Source organism: Rhinatrema bivittatum, chromosome 12, assembly GCF_901001135.1.
Source record: "Rhinatrema bivittatum chromosome 12, aRhiBiv1.1, whole genome shotgun sequence".
In the NCBI taxonomy this organism is placed as follows: domain Eukaryota; kingdom Metazoa; phylum Chordata; class Amphibia; order Gymnophiona; family Rhinatrematidae; genus Rhinatrema; species Rhinatrema bivittatum.
Window position 1 is genome coordinate 16,749,492 of NC_042626.1, and position 24,372 is coordinate 16,773,863.

At 45.2% G+C, this 24,372-nt stretch overlaps 1 protein-coding gene across 1 annotated transcript; it reads right to left on the reverse strand.

Moving 5' to 3' along the window:
• Positions 1 to 319: 319 nt before the first annotated feature.
• TMEM183A (transmembrane protein 183A) lies at positions 320 to 24,216 on the reverse strand. The gene is made up of 8 exons (XM_029572787.1): positions 23,969 to 24,216; positions 22,996 to 23,085; positions 20,542 to 20,706; positions 14,794 to 14,953; positions 7,341 to 7,521; positions 6,276 to 6,356; positions 4,581 to 4,739; positions 320 to 2,822 (listed from the first exon to the last, which is right to left on the reverse strand). Exons 1-8 carry the CDS (start codon positions 24,030 to 24,032, stop codon positions 2,637 to 2,639), a joined length of 1,086 nt encoding a protein of 361 aa, XP_029428647.1. The 5' UTR covers positions 24,033 to 24,216; the 3' UTR covers positions 320 to 2,636.
• Between the last annotated feature and the right edge of the window lie 156 nt (positions 24,217 to 24,372).

The window sequence follows — 24,372 nt, forward strand, 5'->3', positions numbered from 1 at the left end:
TAACACGCACACGTTATAATACGATATACGCGTGCAGGTCTGTCATGCACACAATGGGGGGGGGGGAGGGATCTTTAAAAAAAAAATTACGTGCAGCGACGCAGGCAGGCCTTGCCCAGTTAAAGGTGGGAACTTCCCTAACCCTATCCTTCCTCCCTGACTCCTAAACTATCCCCATACTTCCTTCCGCTCCGGAGGAGCAGTATCTTCTGCGCGCTTCCCCGGGTCAGTGGCTATTATTTACATGCACGGCCCTTTTAAAAATCGGGCTGAAAGTGGTCAAGTACTCCGTTTATTAAATAAACTGCAAAAAAGCTGATAAACTTCTCTTAAAGTTTAATATTCTTTTTGGGAAATAAAAACCTTTAAAATGTTATTTGATTTTGCAATTGACATCATAACTCCTAGCCACGCTACATTCTTCATACATTCACTCTACACTCAGCTGCTCCTGCCGATTCTGAATTCATTGGGACAGCATCCCTAAAACAACTCTGTACATGCAAATCATATACAATTTATAGTTTACAAACCTACCCATCCCATATTCCAAATAAGTCTTTAAACTATACATGATTTTCAATATATACTTAACCACAGTGTTTTGGCCTTAAACCAAGCCACCCCCATCCTTAATCAGATACAATCTTTGTAAGATTAGATGAGACTGCAATAGCTTTACGAAAAAGCAAGGGATTCCAACTTTACTACGCACTCTTTCATGTCCAGGGATAGCCAACTCTGGCCTTGCTGTTCACCAGGCTTCATTTTGGCTACACTGAAAAGCAGACCCACTTCCGGTTCCTAAGGACGGAAGTGAACTACCCTTGGTCGGGTGACACAGACGGCAATTTTCTGAGATTTTGCATGGCACTACTGGTCCTCAGCCTAAGCCAAGGTTGATTTTCAGTCCCCCCTCTCCCAACCCCATCCCTGGGATTAGTAGGTCCTGCCAATTGTGAGCTCTTTGGCGAGTGGAATTAGGGTTTCTCTGGATTAGGAACGATCTGCTGCTCAGGACCTTTGCCTCGTGAGCACTTGAGTGATGTTTTAATAAACACAATTTTAAAAAGACATTTTAGACTGCATGTGCCCAGGCACAACACGTTAATTTGAGCCCTGAATAAAATGCAGGTTCGTGAAGGCATTCCCAGACCTCCAGTACACCTCAGGTCTTGCACACAAGCTGTGCTCAAACTTATGCTTACAGTTTAGAAGCCACCACAGGGGAATATCCTCTCATGCATGGCAGGAGATTTTTTTTTTTTTTTTTTAATCTATGAATCAACAAAAAGGTTCTGAGCTGAAAGGCACTCAGCAACCCCAGGGATGGTCTGTAGCCCGGATTCAGGACAAAGACTTTCAGTCGGGCCTGGTTTCCAGATTTCCACTCTAGTGCAGTTGGATCTGTAGTCTGTGTGCATTACACTGGACGGCGCTTCCAGACCAGGATTTACTCAAAGGCCTAACGTTTGGGGCAGATGATTATAGGTAGCCCAATTATTGGAAAATGGGACTAATCACCCAATCTGCACATGGACCAGACATTAAATACAGAAAATTATTATTAGTACTCCACTTTTTAAATCTGACTATTCTGACACACCAAGTACCAGCTTAAAGAAAAGAAATCACTCTTCTGCCAGCAAAATGAAGCAAGGGCTGGATTCTGATGACCCCCTAACATGTGTTAATCTGGAGGCATGACAGCATCTCCCCAATGATTCACTTTATCCAGATGTTAAGGCCAGGGGAGAAGCAGAGGATGGAACCACAAAACACAGACTAGAGAAGGGCAGAAAACCCAGACAGAAGTCCTCTGCTTTGTGGCACTGTCTCCCCTTACTGGATGCGACTTCTGACACCATAAACTCATTCACCTACAGCAGAGGTTAAGTGACAGCTGCTTGTGTTTTTATTTATTTTGGGGTTCTTGTTTATAGCTGCAGTGTTTTCTGAATATAATCTTACATTTGCAGAACAGGAATAAACCTTCAGTTCTGAAATCATCAAGAAAAGCCGTAGCAATAATTAAAAACAGTAATCCTTAATAATGCTTCACTGCCCATGGCAGGTCTCCCCTGCTCATGCTAAACTCTGAGACCAGGACTACAGAGTTCCTCTTCGAACCCCAGCACTAGCTCTCATTCACAAATGATACAGGGCAGGAGACACGAGAATGTTAAAAGTACAGAGGGAAGGGAGGGGAAAAAAAAAAAAAAAAAGGTAACATTTTATCTTAACATAAAAGTTAATAAACAGAACCAGGGCACCTTGCGGCAGAAACAGCCTGAGAGTATGTACAGAACACAAACAGATATCCAAAATGCTGCCTCAGCTCCAGACCTAGGGAGCTGCGAGAAAGGTGCATGGCAGGAGGAAAATGCGAGCACAACAGGGAGAGACAGGAAGCCACCTTAACTCTCACTTATTTTAAGCCCTGTTCATAGCACAGTAGCACCAAGAAAGGTTTCCAGACGCAGGGATCAGCAAACGCTGCTGCTCCTCTTTGTAATGCAATGCAGGTAAACTGTCGTCAGCTCTGAATAACTTCACGCGCGTCACCCAAGTGATTCAGAAGATACCGGCATCTCTCAAGGCCCTCTGGAAGCTGCACACTGGAAGGCGCAGAGAGACTAGGATTTGGGAAAGAAGGGGTACTGGGGGTGCCACCAGTCCAGCAGTCGTACACTATGTACAGGGTCCAGCACCACCTGCATGCCTTGCTCCACTCGCGGCTTCTTCCCATTCAGCACCGGGAAATCCTGAAAGAGCAGCCTCACCCGGTGATGCCTCATGTCCGTGCTCACGTTGATTGTGAACTGAAGGGAAAAAAAAAAAAAAACGAACAAGTAGGGAGGGGAAAAGGCCTTTAAATAACAGCATTACACCCCTGAAACAGGGAGGGTCAGAATTAAGGCAAAACACTGAAAAGCCTGGAAATCAGTTTGAAGGATAATTCATGTTTCCTGCAAACGTCTGAAAAAAGCCACAGGAAAAAAAAAAAAAAAAGTGAAGGGGAAACCTTGCACAAAGCCCAGTGGGCGGTCTGGTGGCTGTGTACTGTCATGCAAGAAACCTGGGTTCAGATCCTAGCTCAGCAATTCTCCCAAGGGCCCCTGGGACAAAGGGAATCCCAGTCACCTGCCGCATGGCGACCTCTAATGAGCGGATTCAGAGCCCATGACGGTGGGACCCTGGGAGGAGCCCAGCCAAGGACTGGCTCTAGGCTAACCGGCACTCTGTGCGGAAAACAGAAATAGGTGCCCCCGCCCGGTGGCAGCTCTGGCACAGCACTCCCTCCTTCAGCGGTGGAAGGGCCTCCATCTCTTCCCCTCCCCCTCTTTTCTCTCTCCCATTTCCTGCCCAGCAGCAGTTGCACCCTTATTCTCCCCTCCCCTCCTCCGGCTGATCTTTCACCCACCACCACAGACAGAAGCTTCCTCCCTCATGCTCAATGCCCGCCCCCCCCATTCTCCTGCTTGCAGACAGCACATGGAAGGAAGCAGGACCTGGGCAAAGGTGCCTCTTTAGGCAGGGCGCTCCGTGTGGCCACACCCTCCAAAAAGCCAGCTCTGGTTGCTGTGATGACCGGACAGTGCTGCGAGGGAGCATAAAACAAGGGGTCCTTCCCTCCCCCATGTACCTGGAAATGAAGGCTCACAGCGCCGGTTCCAATTGAGCTCGAGTCGTCGTACACTGTAATTTTTTTTTAAGCAGTGGTTGCCCGGCCAGTCTGGGTTTCAGGATATTCCCAATGAATATGAGCGAGATTTGCAGGGCATGTAAATATACGCCATGCATATTCATGGTGGATATCCAAAAAAAAATAAAAAATGGGCTGGGTGGGGCCAAGCCCAGGGCTGAAAATACTGTTTTAAAAAAAGGATTAACAAATAAAGGTGATAGAATATGTGCTTTCCGGATCCCACGGGCCTTTGAAACCTGGTGAGGTTTGTGCCCTTTAACAGATATCGCCACTCTCAAAGCTTCTGGTTTTCCCCAGGATCCCAGGGCCACTGGAACCGTGCACCACATGAATCCTAGTGGCGTTTTCTCCCACACGGCTGCAAGGGAGAGAGCACCCAGAGCCTCCTGTTTTCATCCAGCAGGATGTGGGCAAAGCTAAGCAGTCTTAAAACTCTCATAAACACATCAGGCTCTCTCCACAACCGACTAGATACCAGCACCTGAAAAGCCTGGGCTATAAGTGGGTCACACGAAAGGTAACTTAAGGATGAACCTGGCTTCACTGAAGAACAAAGTCGGCTGCATGCCGATGAGTGACCAGCGGGCTGTGAGTTACACACAAATTCCAGGTCACAGAAAGAAAAAAAGAAAAGAAAAACCACAGAACATGAGAAGCTGGACTGTGTGTGTGACTTTTTTTATTCCCTGCTCTTGCTCCTTGCGGTGGAAGATGGACACAAACCTACCGCTTGCAGTTCATGATCGGACACTGAAAGAAGCCTCTGCCGACTCAAATCAAGCAAGAGACGAGGAGCACTTCAAAGCAGAGCATCAGGAAACTGCTTCCCCCTCCCTTCCCCTCCCCGCCCGCAGAACCGACGAGCACTTACGAAGGCCAAGGTCATGCCCATGACGATGGGGGTCCAGATAAAGTTGAGTGTGGTGACTTGCAGCAGGCAGCAGTCTTGCTCTGGGTTGCTATGCACCTCCTTGTACTGCACTGGGGGATACAGGAGCCCATTATGACAGCTGTTCCTATATCTGGGAGGCTGAAATGCAAAGAAAATAAAGAGTCAACATTACAAGGAAGCTGGAAGGAAGTCATTTTGCAGTTAAGGTTTTTAATGTTATGGAGACTTATGTTCATTCCATATTCCCCTGAACCTAGTTACATGAGCAGTTATCCCATTCCAGAGCCTTACTATGTGGGACAGAAAGTACATTCTTCCTTTAAAGAGTGTTACATTAGGCCCTCTGGTTTCATCTACTGGATTTACTGTGTACTTTTCTCCAGATATGGGAGACAACAACTCATCTTCAGCTGCCTCTCTGCCGGTTCCTTACTGCTCATCAAGGGGGAAGCATCAAGAAATATCACAAACATCTCCCAATAAAAATATCAGCATGAATCAACATGCGAAGTCAAAGCTGAAACCCCCCCCCCCCCCCCCCCCACTGATCTTTCTCTTCTCCGTAATGTCATCCAGCCTTCTTGCAAGAACATCCAAGGATGCAGCCAAAATTACTTCCTCTGGAAACATCCCATAGCTTTACCTCTAAGGGACTGATTTACTGAGCCTTTTCTCTTTGTATCTATGGGAGGAAAAAAAACTTAGTAAAAGAGGCCCTAAGAGTGAAAATAAAAATTCTACTCTGGAAATGATTAAACTCACATCTCTCTACCCTCCTGTTGTTCAGAAAAAAGTCAATAGTTACCCTTGAAGAGCACAATATAACTGTTCGGTGAATTCCTATAGAGCAATCATGGTCACTCGCAGCCTTTTTCCTAAGCAAGAGCTAAGGACTGACAAATCTTTCTTCTCCCGATAACCCTCTGCTCTGGATAGCTCCTCATCTGACACTTTTCCCTGATAAATGGAGTCCAGAATTTATTCCACAATTCGAATCTGGGTTGGCAATGCCCCTAGACAATAAGAAAATCCTTCTCTCTCAATTGCGCCTGTACATCTTAAGGGTCAGTTCCAGTTGGAAACCAGCACAGATCTGGATTTCTGGCACATGGGACAGCAAACAGGAGCAGGATAAGGAGGAAGTGACCGTGGAAGAGCAGGACTTCCAGATCATGTCCTACGATTTCTCCTGGCACCTACGCCATTGTGTGAACCACTAAATCTCACACCGATTCCCAGCAGGGTTCCTCCTAGTTAACATAAGTGGGTCAGACATCAAGCCCAGCATCCTGTTTCAACAGTGGCCAATCCAGGTTACAAGTACCCAAACATTAAATAGATCCCATGCTACTGATGCCAGCAATTGCAGTGGCCATTCCCTAAGTCAACTTGACTAACAGCAGCTTATGGACTTCTCCTCCAGGAACTTGTCCAAACCTGTTTTTAAACTCAGCTACACTAACTGCCAAAGTGGTAACTCTTCTTTCATGTGGCAGCAGCCAGATGTAGAACCACGCTCCTTTCTGATCCCACACACAGGCCCTGTGGATGTTTATCCTCCCTGCACTACACAGATGCTGTGAATGCTTACACCCCCTCTGCACACAGGCCCTGTACCCCCATGCATGTTTACCCACTCCCACGTGGGCCCAAAATCAGGGTCATCTTACATACCTGTTTTTTGAATTTGAAATTAAACTCCCATACTGCTTCTTGCCCGTTCCTATAAATCTTTCTGCACCAAAAAAGTAAACACTAGAAATAAAAAACAAAAAAACACAATCATACATTTACAATTTAGTTTGAGACTTTGCACTGAAATACAGAAATAAAAGAAAAGTCTGTAAGGTCCTAAGAATTTAACGTATACCAACATGGCTTTATTGCATTACTCAACATGCCTTTATACTTTAATACATTTAAAAACCAGGCGGCAAACTAACAGCCTGGCTCCAATCCAGGGTTCCTCGTCGTCTTTTACTAAAGTGCTCTGGCATGGAAGGACACAGGGGGCTGCGGACATCCTGGTCTAGGCCCCAGCCTACCACAGGTGGGATGAGTGGCATAATATGTTGAGCATGTGGTATCTGACCAGTTACGGGACGAGGATCCTTCTTCATTACACAAGGCAAGTTGCTGAACGATGGCATCCAAATGAGCCGTCTATAACAGACAGAACCCACAGCCATCTGTCCTGAGAATCTTTTACGCCATTCACCTACTGGCCCAACTCCTTGAACTCAGCTGAGTATTTAATAAAAACCGGTAGCTATATTCTCTGTGTAAACATTTGCCTAGATAAATCAAGACATTTACAACACAGAAATGGGTGTCCATGAGCTTGGTTTATTTTACAGGTGGAGACAGGTTTCACTAGATCAAATAATACATAGAAGTCATAGTACGTTAACTTTTGGGGCTACACAGGTCCCTCCCTCAAACATCTTGCCTCACAGGCCCTAAAAGTCAACGTAAGGTAACTTTATGCCCAGTTTCTTTTTGATGATTCAATAACAGACAGAAATCTCCAAAAGATCATTTTTCCTGGGACCAATGTATAAATTTTGTTTATACGTTCCTTATGTCATTGATTAGTTGTCAGAATTATTAAAAATGCAATAAATTAAAAAAAAAAAACAAACCAACCCCGATTCATACAAATTAGAAAATAAGTGTTCATTGGCCAAGAAACATGCATCGTTGCGTACTGTAGAAGTCACGGGCCAGAAACTCACTTACTTTGGAATTGGCGAGCGTGCTGGGAGTAGATTCAGGAACAGCAGGGTTTTTGGAGATCCGGGAGCAGAAGGGCTCATACATGTGGTACAAGGAGCGAATGACCCTGGCACGCAGGCAGTACAGCACCTCTATGCATTCTGGCTGCAACCGCAGGGGCAGGTAGACATCCCGGTGGTAATGCCTGCAAAGCAACAAGGTCACTGAGCACCAGAGCAGTGATAGGAAGAGCAGCCTAGTGCGACTGCAGAGAGCTCCACGTTTTCTCAGTCAGATTTCTGGAAGGGCAATTTCTCCCCTCAATTTTTATTGCCATTTCGAGGCCTGGCTACATTTTTTTTTTTTTAACCACTCTGAGGAAACTTCCAAGACACCAGCGCCTCACACTCTCAGATCTTCGGAAACACAAAATCCATCCATTACATGTGCTGTGGCAGAGGACATTCACATTCGACAGTAGCTGGCAGGGATTGGGTTTGCCACAGAGGCCTTGTGCTGAATCCCTACTGCAGCACCACTGCCGAGAGCGAGACCTTCTTACTATACTAGAGAGCACGCCAAAGAGACATGCGAGAGGAAACGGGGGGAGCTTAAAGCATCTTTTCCCTGCTAGATTCTCCAATTCAAAGAGAAGGAGAAAGCACAGCCTCAGGGAGGTACTCAAATTATTTTCTTAGATCCCCATACACAAAATGTCTGGGCATCTACTTTTAAATGTTAGGAAACTAGGCCTTTTCCTGGGCTCAGCACCTAAACTTAGATCCTTTAAATCACAAGGCTCCTAAAAAGTGGAATGAACTTTGGCTCTCAACACTAATGCCCAGCTCTGGCTCCCTAAGTTAGGAACACGACAGCAGATAAAGACCCTATGGTCCAGCCAGTTCCTGATCTCCCCACTACTAGTGGACACCGCAGCTGCCATGTCCCAAGAAACATCTGGCAGACTGAGACCACCTAGCAACAGCCCCTCCCTATATCAAAGCAAGTTTGTGAAGGTCTTCAGTTAAATCCCTATTCCTTTTCTTTGCCTGCGTCCCCCCACGCAGGCAAGGAATATTTCAGGGAAGATTCCCTGTCCGCCACTCGTTTGCTCTGTCACTGACTCCACAAGGCCTTAATCCTAGAGGCCACAGAAGCTCATGCAATTGTCATGCAGCAAAACTCAGAGTAGTGAAGAGCTTCTCAAATGATATTCAGCTTGGACAAAAGTGCTAAGGAGACCTTCTTTAAAAGAAAATTAGGCAAGTCTAACAACTTTTTGACGGAAGAACAACAAAACCCTGAAGCAGGAAGGTGTATCTAAAAATCTAGAAGTAGAAGATGCAACAATACTGCATAGATTAGAGAGAAAAGATCTCCAAAATATTATTATAGGAGACTGAAACGGATATTGAAAAGTGCTTTAATAGCACAGAATAAAATACAAGATATCAATTTGCAATACCCATACTCTTCTACAGTTTTAGAATTGTAGACTGGCTTGATAAAGATCTCAAACAGTTGGATGCAAGAACAAGAAAACTGCTCTATGCCCACCCAGTAACTTAAAGAATCAGAATGCCAAGATTGTATCGCATATTTTAAGAGCTGATGGCCTTTAGAAGCAAAGTAAACACAGTGCTGCCAATATGGGCTTTCAAGCATACTTAACAGCATCAACAGATTCAAATAATCAAAAAAGTGCAGAAGTACAAAAGTGAATGGCCAAACTCAGTCTCCATCCTTAAGCTTGGACAATCGTTTTGATGAGCAGAAGCAAGAATCAATCAGCACATGACAAGACAGCAATAGAATTTGGAAAATGACAAAAAATTAAATAAAAACTAAAGAAATCAGTTCCGCAAACAAGAGTTAACCAGCAAAAGCACAAATACAATGGGAAATACAGATCTGATACAGAAATGGCTGAGTTGTGAATTTAAACCGCAGCATTGAATAGTGGACTGCATTCAATACATAGGCACCGCTCATCCACTGGAAACTGGAGACCACCGTACCCAAAAATTTGTGGGATCATGACCCTGAAAGAACTGTAGACATTACCCCATTGATATCACTCCCAACATAATCTGGCTTACGATTAGGTTCTTTCCTGATGAGCTATGTGCAAAACAAACCCCATTTGGAGAGACACTGCCCCTCGAAAAAAAACAAACTGTAAAACACCAACATTACTCTACCAGCAACTCACTGGGATCACCCCCCACATGACCCTGGTGGAACGGTAGAGAATGAAGTTGTAAGCACCTGGGACATCCTCATTGCAACTGAAAAAGCTTGCAGGCAAGAAAACCAGACAATGGCACTGCCAGTCAAAGTGTCAGTACCAAGAGATTACTCTGTACTACCTATGGGGAGAGAGAAAATTCTTAGGTATGACGAAAAGCAATCAGAACAAGAAAAATGTGGCAGAAAGATACAGGAAATAGGCCCAGTTGTATTGGCCTGACTAAAAAAAAAACAAAAACCAAAACCCAACTTTCAAACACATCTTGATATGCAACCTGTACATATTACATTCTCTGACCTCCAAAAGGAAGGTTTTTGGCACAATGCAAGTGTTAAGAAAAGCATTGGCAGTCAACTGGAGACCCAAATATCCAACAGACCCTGGGGCTTTCAAGGTTCACTCCTGTAATGGCGAGTTTATGAAGCCAAGTTAGAGGACCGTCAAGCAACGTCAAATGACATTATGTGGGAATAAGAATAAACCGGTGAACCCCCGATGCAGCTGCGAGAAAACACAGGAAAGCTTAAATGTGCCTCCGAGATGAGTACTTTTGGGACATTTTATTTGTTCTGGATTTTTGGGAGGGGCTCGCATATGAACTTTTTGGTGATATGTCGACTTTGCAATGTAATTTTATTTGCAAGAAGTAAAATTTAAAAAAATCAAATTTAAAAATGGACCAAGTGGATGTCATCACTCTATAATTTCACATATCTAGGCTATATATATATATAGCAGTCCTACAAATATAAATAATTACTCGTGAATGTTTACAGTACTACGGGAGATTTTCTGGTTGTGTTGTGAGTATAACTAACATTTGGAGACATTACCAACCCCTTCCCCCATCAAGTATAAAGTTGTGATTGTACAAAAGAGTTTTTAATGCATAAAGCTTCAGTGATGGCATGCAACGTGCAACCAGGAGTTCATGAGAGGTAGGCACGACTTTCAGAATAAAAGCTACATTTTAACCTAATGTCTAAGGTAAATCCTTTTACTTTTGGGTACATACAGTTAGCATTTCTGAACGGGAAAAAATACTTAAAAATTCCCAATAGCTGAGACTCTGGGTCGTAGAGGATAATCCCTCATAGAAAACAAGATGCCGAACCTGCTAGCACAAGTATGTAAATAGCCAAAAAAATCCAACATCCAGAAAATGGCGAGGGATGAGCGGCTAGCATCTCGAGAAAACCTGCGAGATCAATCAGAGAAGCCAGATTAGCTTTCAATCAGATAGCTTTTGGTGGTTGTCACTGGAAACTGGTTATGTCATGCCCAACGCAGCAGAAAATAAGCAGAACCCAGCTGTGAGTCAGTCACTGCCAGAATTCGTGTTAGATTCAGTCTTTCTGCGGCTGAGGGTGGGCAAATTTTGAGACTGCAGCGGGGTTTCCTTTGAAAATGAATAGGGATCTCAAATGAAAACCCCCATACATAAATTTACCTCCTTCCACCCTATTTCTGCCTAAATTTTCCCAATGGGTAAAAGTATCTGCTGGAAGAAGGGGTCAATTTTCAGTAGGGCTTTTAATTTTAATCAGGTAAAAACAGTTGTTTATTCATTCATAAAGCTATGAAAATTACTCTGCTCCCTAGCAGTACGAGTGTTCTGTCTCTACAGTGTATGTTTCTTTAGTATACTGCCACCCTGTGGTAATTTGTGATACTGTTTAGCTTAGAATTTCTTCAGGGTTTATTCCCCTTGCCATGACTGAATATTTGAAGGTTTCTGAGATTTTTATTGGATCTGTTCCTGCTTGCTCTCTTCCTATTGGTCCCTAGCCCCAAAGCAGCCTGGGACAATTTACTTCCTGGAAGGACTTTCCTTAGCTCTTTCTGAACCCCATCAAGCTCCGCAGAAGCATTGCTTTTCACCATTCATACTCTACAGCTTCCACGACAGCTCCAGGTGTTCCCTTCAGACTACTGGGTGTCCAGACAGGACTTATCACAGCTGTAACTCCCTCTCCTATCCGCGTGGCTACTCTTGATGCCTTCTCATTCCATGAGTCTTGAATTGTTCATCGTTCTAATGACCGTTGCTAGAGTTTTCTCTGGGAAGAAGATTTAACTGGCTGTCTACGAATGCAGTGCAGTGAGCTTTAATAAATTTGTATTCTGGCAATAAGATTACATGTACAAAATACATAAAACAGGAAAACCCATTTTGGTTGCCGTCTCTAGTCAAGTCTTAAAAATAGGGGGAAAAAACCAAATGAAGTACCTCATAAGGGAACATTTTTCAATTAGCAATATCTAATCCCAGCAGGCCACACCTTAATTTGCGCTTAAGTGGAAACTAAGCTATTTCACAATTTTGCTGAAGTTGTGGCTGAGGGATTCGCTCTTTACAGGGGAGTGACAAGTTTCTACTGACTATTCTTGGCAGTCACGTTGTCAAGGTCAAAAAAAGCAAATTGATTCCCTTCAATTTAATCAGACACTTACGTGGGAACATAAGAAATTTAGCACTAGTGGTTATAATCTCTTGGTACAAGACAAATTTCTCCTGGTTCACTTGAGTTGCCCTAATATCAGGGATACCCCTGCTTTGAAGTCAGTATTCGAAGGGGTTGCCTGGGGGTTAAACAGGTATTTACTTGCAGTGAAAAGTCTGTTCAAAAGCATCTCCTCCACCAGTGCAAGGGAGAGAGGCACGTCTGGGACAGGCTCAGCATTTTTAACTTCACACATACTTCCTGGCAGGGAGTTTTCACCTTTCGTACCTGTAGCCAGATTCAAAGGGAAACTAAAATAAGCTTGCAGGCCCAAGGATATAAGCTCCAGGGGCAAAGGGCCCAGAGACTGAAAAAAACGCCTTCTTTAGGTTTAAAAAAAACAAAACAAAAAAAAACTTTGTAATGAAAAAAAATAGATTCCAAGACCATTTGGCCTGCTGTAGAATTACAAGCTAATTTTCAAAAGGGAAAGCCCAAAGGGGAGGGTTTCCCTTTGAATGTGCAGCCAGCTATGGGAACAGGAATCCTTTTTTGTCTGTACATTTCACCTACTTTCAATAAGATGCAAATATACCCGCCAAATGCATGAGTGAAACTTTCATTTTAAAAGCCCTGCGTGTGCTCTCAGGCAGGTAAAAGTATGTGCGCTGTTCACTTTTATCCGCTGGAAGTTATTTTCAGGGGTGGATTGGCCTATCGGGGGATCGGGCATCCCCCGGTGGGCCGGTCGCTCTAGTCACGTGGTCTGCCGAGCGCGGCTGTGACAGAGCCGCGCTCGGCAGACCAAGTGGTATCTCCGGGGTGGCGAATCCTCGGGCCGGTTGTCAGCGGGAATCCGCCCCTGGTTATTTTTCACAGGTAACTCTCCTACAGAAATCCCTTTGCAAACTCTCCTCACATAGGACCCATTCCTCACACGTCCCTGAGAAATTTCCAGTACTGGAGAGGGTTCCAAACCTTCCAAGGGACATCTGACTCATCCTCTCCTCTCCCATTTGGGAGAGGAGAGGATGAGCCAAGGATATTCATGGGAGACATTGACAATGTACGCTGCTCTTCGTTAATTTCAATGTTCTTATGCAGCAAAGGTTAAGCTTTAATACAAGCAACATTCTGTTCATGTAACAAATCCTCCTCCAGGGCAGTCACACGAGACTCCTACATCAAATTCCCATGGGCATCAACCTTCGTCAAAATTAGACATAATGAACTTCTCTGCAAGTCTCTATCCTAGGAACCATTTTCCAAACTTCTGCAAGTATAATATCCTTTGGTTTCTGCTGCACACACAGAGACATACCAGCTCCTTCCCCACCACAACGAAGGCTGCCCACCGATCCACCCAGTGAAACACCAGGCAACATCACTGAACTCCATGCCAGCCAAGCTCTGAATGCACAGGACGAAACCGCTGCGAGCAGCAGCCACCACTCTGGGGACGATCTCGGGTCCTCCAGGCTAAAAGCTGTGTCGGGATCTGGGGGAAGGTCTCTGGAGAGGCTTTGCACCACTTGCCTCAGCTAAGGATGTCCCAGGGCCAAGCACCTCGAGCCACAGAAGAAGCCACTGATCCAGAGGCTGACAAGGTGGGTCCAACAGGGTAAACCTTGGCCTTGCTTTTTCTGCTCCCCCTCCATCAATTACATTTGTTACTCTGGAGCACAAAAAGAAAAATCATGAACTCTTGAGCTCTGCTTGCCGACTGCTGCTAGGATCTGCTATCCTAGCAGTGTGAGCTTTCTTGTCACAGCAGCAACCTGGCCATATTGTGCCAAACATATGGTTAAAATATTTAAAAAACAGACAGAAGAAGAAAAGTCTTTAATTGCATCAAGTGTAAAAATATTATTATTAAAACATTCTAGGGGACTGAAATTAGCCTCTAATATCCCAGTGCTTCACTAGTACAGTGCTGCGTACTGTGACGGCTGAAGCTGCTTCTTTATCGGTTTGGGGGAATTCCTACATTTTCTTTTAGTTCATGGAAGAGTTGAAAAATGTTCCCGATTATACTTTTACATTACAAGGAAAATGGAGTCAGCCCCATTTCTCCCCCACTTCCCCTAATCTGTGGGACAAGTCACCTAAGAAGGGGGGAGTTCCCATCCTCCAAGACAGATTTAAAAGTGATCCCAAAGCTGGATACCTGTCTTTAAGAGCAGGTCATTGCCTGGCAGATTAGATACTCCAAATACACTATTGGTGTTACTAAAAATGCCTATATGTAATGGATATCCTGCATAAATTAAAATCCTGCACAGGCTTTTAAAAGGAGAGACTTTTCTGATAACGTTTTGACATAGTTGATTACCTATACAAGGAATTCCATTCCATTTAAAATACTAGAAAGAACTTGCATCTGCCTCTTGTTTGTTCCGAGTAGATCAGTGTTGGCGAACTCTGGTCCTCGAGGGCCACAAACAGGCCAGGTTTTCAGGATATCCACAATGAATATGCATGAGAGAGATTTGCTCGCACTGCCTCTGTTGTATGCAAATCTCTCTCATGCATATTCATTGTGGATATCCTGAAAACCTGGCCTGTTTGTGGCCCTCGAGGTTCAGAGTTTGCCATCACTGGTGTAGGCTATTAGGCTGCATGCAGACCGCTCACCACAACCTGTGCAGAATTTGGTCACAAACATGCCTGCCTCGGGGGCTTAATGTCCTCACAAGGAGCTTCCCATTAGGTCACAAAGAGGGAGGAAAAAAAAATGAAGAAAAGTGCAATACTTCACCGGCTGCACCGTTTCACATCACACCTTTTGTACAATCTCATCCAAAAGACAGCAGTGCAAGAAACGGTCCAAGCATTCTTACAAATAAGAGAAAACTTCCCCACATCTTCTGGGCGAATGTAGGAGGCCAGCACCAGCCAGATGTCTATGGGATACTGCGCCCCCAGCTCTCTGTCCGTATTGTCTGAAAGGAATGCAGAGAAGGTCATTAAGGGTGGGGGTAGCCCAGCTCTGGGTTTAGCACGTGTGATTACATGGTAGGTACAGGAAAGGCTGCTGATCGCAGCACAAGCCTGTGTGCACGTGACAGTATATGAAGCACATTCAAAGATTTACTCCAAAATGAAAATCCTGGGAGTATCCTCACTGCTCACAGGCATAAAACAATGGGGAAAATGCTGCAGCAATGCTCTATGAAGGAAGGAATTTCACCCCTATCTCTGCCTTTGAGGTGACTAAATTCATTACCATTTACAGTATAAAATGACATAAATGATATACCTTATAAAATCTATACCAAAACAGGAACTGATAAACCAAGGTTAGACCAATTCCTTCTTGAAGTCAGATAGAGCCAAACCACTGTTTAGGGTGGCAACTGCCACTCACTGCTCATTACCCCAACACCTCTGCCACCTCTGGTAGATCCCATACTTAATCCAACATTCAGTGCCCCTCCCCACCCCATACCTTATTAAAAAAAAAACCCAAAAAAACCAAAAACAAACCAGAACTAGACAGCTATCAAAACCAGTAAGGTTTTTTCTCAAACATCTGGCCCCCTTGGACAGTATCTGGCCTCCTTGGACAGTATCTGGCCAATGCCAACCTGTCAGCATCAATTTGGTTGTTTCCGGGAAGCTGCAACCTCATGGCAACAACCTGGCCACCCCGTGGCCTGGAGTATCGCTAAGATGTGCTTTTGTTTTGTCCTGACCACCACTCCCCTTGCCTCTGTTCTTGAAGGCATGAAGGGAGGATTGTTTACAATACTAACCCCTCCGGTTCTTGTCTCTACCACTATCAAAAGAACATTTATTTATTTAATGAGTTTTATATAGTCATTCGGTTTTGCCATCACAACGGTTTACAAAGTTATAATGTTTAACAGTGTTTCAAAAAATGGTTTATATGGTTAACATAGAATATATCATTTGTGAACTAGGTTCTTATATTACACCAAATATTACATAACTGAGAAATAATAAAATGAAATAAATAGTTTGTTGGGTCCATAAGTCTTCTTAGTGTTATATGATGGTGGTGAAGTTTTGATTCATCGGGCCAGTTGGTAATCTTTAGTAAACATCCATGTTTTTAGATCTTTTCTGAAAGTTTTTAAGTTTTCTTGTGTTCTGAGATCTATTGGGAGGGTGTTCCAGAGTTTGGGGCTTAATTAACATGGCGTAAGGCAGGGACCATGAGGCCTAACTTCACTCCAAGTGCAATGCAAAGGAACCAGATGTTTCCAGCAAGCCCCTCAACTCTTTGCCACTAGGAATCCTCTGTTTATCTCTAACCACTACCAAAAAATTAGACACCTCACTACCAAAGTCTGCCCAGCAGTAATTTTATCTGCATTTACCCAAAACAGATTAAACTCCCACATGGAACAGTGCTGAAGGCAGCACCTTCATAAGGACATTGAGAGGATGTAAGTGTTGAGAAGGGGTTACTGCAATATAAACCTTACACATAGGCTTAAGAAACATTCAAAATATACTTGTTAGGGGAAGGACAAAAATGGTGGGATATGATAAAAGCCTCCAGTAAAGTTTAGAATGGTGACATTTTTCATAGGTCAAAAATTCAAGGCCAAGGAGTCATACGAGTTACAAGGAGGTAGGCTCTGAGAAAATACTTTGAGTGACACAAAAACTTCTCTAACAAGTTCCAAACATACTGTAATTATAAGTGGCTAGCTTCACTAGTTCTGGGGACTTTGGCAGGGGCCCTGAGTGTTTGAATAAATATGGATTTATAAGAATGGAAGATGGAGGCCTTCAATAGCCTCCCTGTGGAGTACTGTAATGGAATCTGAACATCCTTGGGACAGGCAGAGGGCAGTGGTAAGAAGAGGCTGGACAGGTTGGGTAAAACACAAGAGTGGGAGGAAATTGCTGTTGATTTGTGTAAGGGAACTGATATGCTCATCTACCCAGAATGGTAGAGAACTAGAGAGGAAGACCACAGGGCAGAATGGATTGGCCTCCTGGACTTTCTGCCATCATCATCATACACGGCTAACTTGAGTACAGCTCTATTTGGTTGCAATATACTATATCAAGGCATAATTAGGTTTAAACTTGTGCCATGTAATAATTATCAATCTATTTTTCTCATATGCATTCTGAGCTGAACTGTACCGAACAAGCCCCCAGATCTCAGCAGCAGCTTATTTTAGGCTTTGCATATAGATTGCTTTTTGACAATTTGCACAAACTTTCCATATCCTGCAATGCACATATTAGTAACTAGCAACTGTACCTGTTCTACGCCCAGGCGGCGAGCCTTTTGATTGGCACATCTGCTCTTGTTTTGAGCAGAATTTCCCTAGAAATTAACTATAAGTGTCCCTTCCACATACACACATCCTCATACAGGCTCCCTCACTCTCTGGCACACACACACACACACATCCCCTCATATAGGCTCCCTCTCTGAAACCCACACTCAAGCATCCTGCACACTCCCCCTCTTACCAACCAAGCTGTCTCTAGCACTCCCCCCCCCCCCCTCTCTGTCACCCCCCCTCTCTCAAAGTCACATTCTCTCTCACCGGCATCCCTCTCCTGTCATAAAGGTTCCCTCTCTCTGAATCCCACACTCAAGCATCCCCCCACGCTCTGTCATACCCTCCCCACCCCCCTCTTACCCACCATGCTCTGTCAACCCCCCCCCCTCACAAACACACACATTCTCTCTCATCTGCATCCCCCATGCTCTCTCCCACCCTCCCCTCCCCGACACACATTCTCTGTCACCGGTATGCCGCGGGACCTGCGCCGTTCGCGGCCAAGATGAAGGCTCGGCGCGCCGTTCGCGGCACACAGGGTCCTTCCCTTTTCACTGCGAACGGCGCGCCAGGCCTTCATCTTCGCCGTGAACGGAGCGTGTGCCGCGGGATGCGCTCCGTTCGCAGCATGCCAGGGTCTCCTCAGCTATTTTCAGCCTGTCCCGCGATGGCCGCTGCAGAATCCCCCCCGGAGTACCTCTTGTACCTAGTGTAGCGGCGTGTTTGAGCCTCTAAGGCATCCAGGGAGCCGCCTGTGCGCCCAAGCCCGATATATTATAGCGCCATCTATCGGCGGGCTGGAGAACATGCACGAGCACTGACAGACACACTACAAAGCCCGATATATTATAGCGCCATCTATCGGCGGGCTGGAGAACATGCACGAGCACTGACAGACACACTACAAAGCCCGATATATTATAGCGCCATCTATCGGCGGGCTGGAGAACATGCACGAGCACTGACAGACACACTACAAAGCCCGATATATTATAGCGCCATCTATCGGCGGGCTGGAGAACATGCACGAGCACTGACAGACACACTACAAAGCCCGATATATTATAGCGCCATCTATCGGCGGGCTGGAGAACATGCACGAGCACTGGCAGACACACTACAAAGCCCGATATATTATAGCGCCATCTATCGGCGGGCTGGAGAACATGCACGAGCACTGGCAGACACACTACAAAGCCCGATATATTATAGCGCCATCTATCGGCGGGCTGGAGAACATGCACGAGCACTGGCAGACACACTACAAAGCCCGATATATTATAGCGCCATCTATCGGCGGGCTGGAGAACATGCACGAGCACTGACAGACACACTACAAAGCCCGATATATTATAGCGCCATCTATCGGCGGGCTGGAGAACATGCACGAGCACTGGCAGACACACTACAAAGCCCGATATATTATAGCGCCATCTATCGGCGGGCTGGAGAACATGCACGAGCACTGACAGACACACTACAAAGCCCGATATATTATAGCGCCATCTATCGGCGGGCTGGAGAACATGCACGAGCACTGGCAGACACACTACAAAGCCCGATATATTATAGCGCCATCTATCGGCGGGCTGGAGAACATGCACGAGCACTGACAGACACACTACAAAGCCCGATATATTATAGCGCCATCTATCGGCGGGCTGGAGAACATGCACGAGCACTGGCAGACACACTACAAAGCCCGATATATTATAGCGCCATCTATCGGCGGGCTGGAGAACATGCACGAGCACTGACAGACACACTACAAAGCCCGATATATTATAGCGCCATCTATCGGCGGGCTGGAGAACATGCACGAGCACTGACAGACACACTACAAAGCCCGATATATTATAGCGCCATCTATCGGCGGGCTGGAGAACATGCACGAGCACTGACAGACACACTACAAAGCCCGATATATTATAGCGCCATCTATCGGCGGGCTGGAGAACATGCACGAGCACTGACAGACACACTACAAAGCCCGATATATTATAGCGCCATCTATCGGCGGGCTGGAGAACATGCACGAGCACTGACAGACACACTACAAAGCCCGATATATTATAGCGCCATCTATCGGCGGGCTGGAGAACATGCACGAGCACTGACAGACACACTACAAAGCCCGATATATTATAGCGCCATCTATCGGCGGGCTGGAGAACATGCACGAGCACTGACAGACACACTACAAAGCCCGATATATTATAGCGCCATCTATCGGCGGGCTGGAGAACATGCACGAGCACTGACAGACACACTACAAAGCCCGATATATTATAGCGCCATCTATCGGCGGGCTGGAGAACATGCACGAGCACTGACAGACACACTACAAAGCCCGATATATTATAGCGCCATCTATCGGCGGGCTGGAGAACATGCACGAGCACTGGCAGACACACTACAAAGCCCGATATATTATAGCGCCATCTATCGGCGGGCTGGAGAACATGCACGAGCACTGGCAGACACACTACAAAGCCCGATATATTATAGCGCCATCTATCGGCGGGCTGGAGAACATGCACGAGCACTGACAGACACACTACAAAGCCCGATATATTATAGCGCCATCTATCGGCGGGCTGGAGAACATGCACGAGCACTGGCAGACACACTACAAAGCCCGATATATTATAGCGCCATCTATCGGCGGGCTGGAGAACATGCACGAGCACTGGCAGACACACTACAAAGCCCGATATATTATAGCGCCATCTATCGGCGGGCTGGAGAACATGCACGAGCACTGACAGACACACTACAAAGCCCGATATATTATAGCGCCATCTATCGGCGGGCTGGAGAACATGCACGAGCACTGACAGACACACTACAAAGCCCGATATATTATGGATTTTTCCTCTTGTGAATTTGTAATAACTCTCAAGTTACAAACTTAGGAGGTCATTCTTCAAATCACAATAGGCTATCACATGCATTAGGGCGTTACACTTTTCTAAAAGTCTTAGCATATCAGGACCTTTGTCCCAAAACATTAGTCACTTCACTACCAAGTCCGCCCAGCAATAACTTTATCTGCATTTACCCAAGATTAAATTCCCTTATGGAACTGAATCCCCAATCGCACTGTCCTCCCTTTACAGTTGCAACTGCTGCACTGTGCAGGTTTCTCCATTGTTGTTACTGAGCAACCCATGTCAGTACCCTAAAAATGCGGTGAGGTATAATTTGGCACTAGCTCTCAGGATGGTGCCATATTACCCCTGGAAAGAGGATCATACCTTTGCTTCTTTTACTTTTCTTCTTTCTGAAGGTGGAAATCTTGCAGGTGCTCTCTAGAGCATCCGACTCATCACAGCTTTCAGACAACTCTCCATTCTCATGGGCAAAGGTCAGTCCCTCCTCCATAGGAACCTGAGAGGCCTCCAGGCCACATAGTGCTTTCACTAAAAGCAGGAAAGTGGTACAGGTATTACAAAGCTGTGCTTTCAAGCACCTCTAACAGTGGCCAACTGCCTTGTGATGTCGTCATCAATTACTGAAAGAATTGCTTTATTCCTGATGGCTCTTTCACAGCCATATATACAAATGAGCTTTTCTGCTGCTTCCTGCTACATCATGTTCTCACAAAGCAAAAGAAATATTTTATGACCAAGCTTTGCAACAGGAAGAGAAAAATGAGCAGAGAAGCTGTGTCTTGTGGTGCTTATCCACTCATGTTTTATTTTTCTGTGATTCTAAGTATCTGAAATAACTGCCGCAGCATTTGACATTGGGGGTCGACGACTATAAAAAGCAATAGTAAGCTGTGCCCTAAGCTTTTTAATACTATTGCTCATTAAGTTGTGAGAGGCCAACTGTCATAAAGCAGTCTTTAACCATCTCAAACTCAGCATATGCTTATTAAACTTGCAACATCTGTGTTGAGAACTTTTCAGCACTAGTCTGGAATTGCAATTCAATAATAAAATAATCAATATCAAAGTGGCTCAAGAGGACTGCTTTCTCAGAGGCTAACTGCATTACAAAAACATTGGGAGATACAGTGAGAAGGACGAGTTTCCACAATGGAGCACCGAGATGGTAACAATGATATTTTCCAGGGCTTTTTTTCAGGGTGTATTCACCAGTACCACCACCTTTTCCTCAACCTGTTTGAGGAACCTTGTGGTTCCTCAAAAAAAAAAAAAAAAAAATGCATCCTGCATGCGAGTACAAGCATCTTTTTTGCCCAGAAATATAGCACTGATATTTTGTATTTCTAGACCATCAATTTCTCAAAGCTGTTTACAATATTTTTTCCAGTACAGGCCCCAGTTTACCATTTAGGTGGGTACCTGAGATAACAGAATACAAACAGGCTCAATGCACGATTGGATGCATGACCATAACCCTTGATGCAAAACAGGGGTTAGCACGATCGAAACGCACGTCCAACTGAGCGTGTAGCTACTAGCACTCATCACATGTAAATTAATGGTGATGAGGCTATTAGCTAGTCCCCTCGATGCTAACAAAAAAAAAAGAAAAGAAAAAAAAAAGTGCGCCCAACATGTACAATTTTACTTCCCAAAATAACACCTGCCCCAGAGCAGGCATTAATTTTTGAAGAGCCCAAAAAGTGTGCAGAAAAGCAGAAAATACTTTTCTGTACTTTCTGCGACTTAATATCATGGCGATATTAAGTCAGAGGAACTGAAAAATTAGAAAGAAAAAGGTGTGCAGGCGGTCAGGTTACAAAAAGGACACTCAATTAATGAGCACCCATTTTCTTAACCCGCTGACAGCCACCTCTCCAGGGTGCCCACTGCCAAGGAGGCACTAGGGGTGCACAATGTCCCCATGTATTTATTTATTTGATGCTTTTCTATACCGGCATTCATGATACAACCGTATCATGTCAGTTTACATGGAACAGGGGTACAATAACCTTAGATATTAACAAAGCGAAGAGAAGCAGAAGTTACAATAAAACAGGGGCGCTGGAACTGGGGGAAGAGGAAGAACACAGCATAAGTAACTCAACGGCAAGAAGAGCAATTATTTACATTGTGCTGAATGTACAGTAATGATTGCTATGTTGAATCAGTGAGTTTCTGGAAAGGCTTGTGTAAATAACCAAGTCTTAAGCCTTTTTCTAAAAGTCACCAGCCTCCTTTTTACCAATCGCAGCCCATTTGCATATTGCATTGGTCACCCCGGAGAGCTTGATCTGTGCGCATTAGGAGAGTGGGCGCTTATGATCGAGCACCTGTTTTCCGTGCACTGATATTGCATTGGCCTGAAAGTGACTTGCTTAAAGTCATGAGGAATAGCAGTGAGCGAAGCAAGATTTAAATCCTGGTTTCTAGCCCATTGCTCTAATCTCTAGGCCACACCTTCCTCCCAGGCAGTAAATGTAGCTCAATTCAGTGCATGAGTATAGCTGCTTTTTCAGGACAGTTGCTACATTTTGCATACAGAATTCTATGCCCCATGCCACCTATTTCACGTACCTCCTACATCACAACTCCCCCGTGAAATACCCTCCTGCATATCTTTCATTCTCTTTCCAATGATCCACCCACATTAAGTCTCCATCTCTCCCATCATACTTTGATCTATGCTATTGGTCATTCCCCCTCCAGTAAGACTAAAAATAAAGTTAGAAAAGAATACAAGTAGAACAAGTTTTAAAGGCTAACCCTCACATTCATTTACAAACCTAAAATTCTAACCATAGCTCATGTGCTCACCCTCCTTTTGAATTGCATTGGCCACAGCTTTCTTCACTCGCCCAGACTTCACTATGGCTGGATCAGAATTGGCAAAATCAGCTACTGTTACTGAAAGTGGAAAAACAGGTACATGTGTTTACATGCTGTAAAAGCTCTAGTTCTAGAAGCATCAAAGTAATCTCATTAACAAAAATGCACATGGCCTTCCTCACCTTGAATACTTCATGACAAGTCACAAAATTTATAACATAAATATAAGTCTGATTACTGAATGCCAGCCAAAAACATACAATTTTGAAAGCCGATTGGAATTCTGTAACTGTGGCAGCAACCTGCATCCCATCTGCATCTACTCAGTGTAGAACTGGGCACAGTGGGTGGCCTAGTTAGTCTTTTTCTGCTGTCATCTACCACGTAACTAACTAGAGGCTTTGTTAAAAACCATAACCCAAAGAACTTTGCAATGCAGGGATACCCACTGGAGATGATACCTCCTTGTGTTCAGAACAAGTAATACCAAAGGGAAATACAAGTGACAATATGCCTGCGTATACTCTTCACCCCCAGTAACCTGTTTCCCCAAACTAATGGCAGTCCCACATTCCCATGCATGGCAATGCTACCAAATAAAAACCAACCAGAAATGCCTGGGGCATTAAGCCATGCTGACACCAGCTACACGTCACAGAGAAAGGCATCAAGAGTATAGCATTGTCAGCGAGGTCATCAGCATGGACGCTGGCAGCAAGCAATGTTGAGATGTTTTGCTGCAAGACAAACTTCTTCCAAACAGTCCGAGAAGGGAGGTTTGAGGGTGCACACAATAAGCAATATCCTACAAACTGACATGAGATCTGCCATCAAACTCACAAAACAACCGAACTGGCCGAATTTTATTTGCTCAATTCAGCATTTATACATTGAACAACCGTGAGACAGAGCCCCCCCCACCGCCCGTCCTCCCCAATATTTCTTTCCGTAGTGCCCTCACCTCTCCCCGGGCTCAGCTCCTCCGAGCGGAATTTGAGCCGCTTCCTGCCCCCTTTTCTGGGCATGTCTGCGGCTCCCCCGCCGGGGTGGGCGCGGCGCAGGCTAGCGGGGGGCCGGGCAATATCATGACGCGGGAGCGGAGTCGCTGCGGAGACCCGACGCGACCGGACACCCGCTGTCAGGAACTCCGCTGCTACCGGCCGCCATGACACGAGCACCCCCCCGCCCCCCCGGTCAGCGCCGCCTCTCGCGAGATCTCGTGCCCGCCCTCCCTTCCAGCGAAGCGCTCCAATTCTCGTTCTGGCCCACGAAGGGGAGGCTTAATTGGTTGCTACAGCATGACTTCCGCTCTTCGCTCCCCGATTGGCTGATTTAGGGTCCAAGTATGGCAGAAGTTGATTGGCT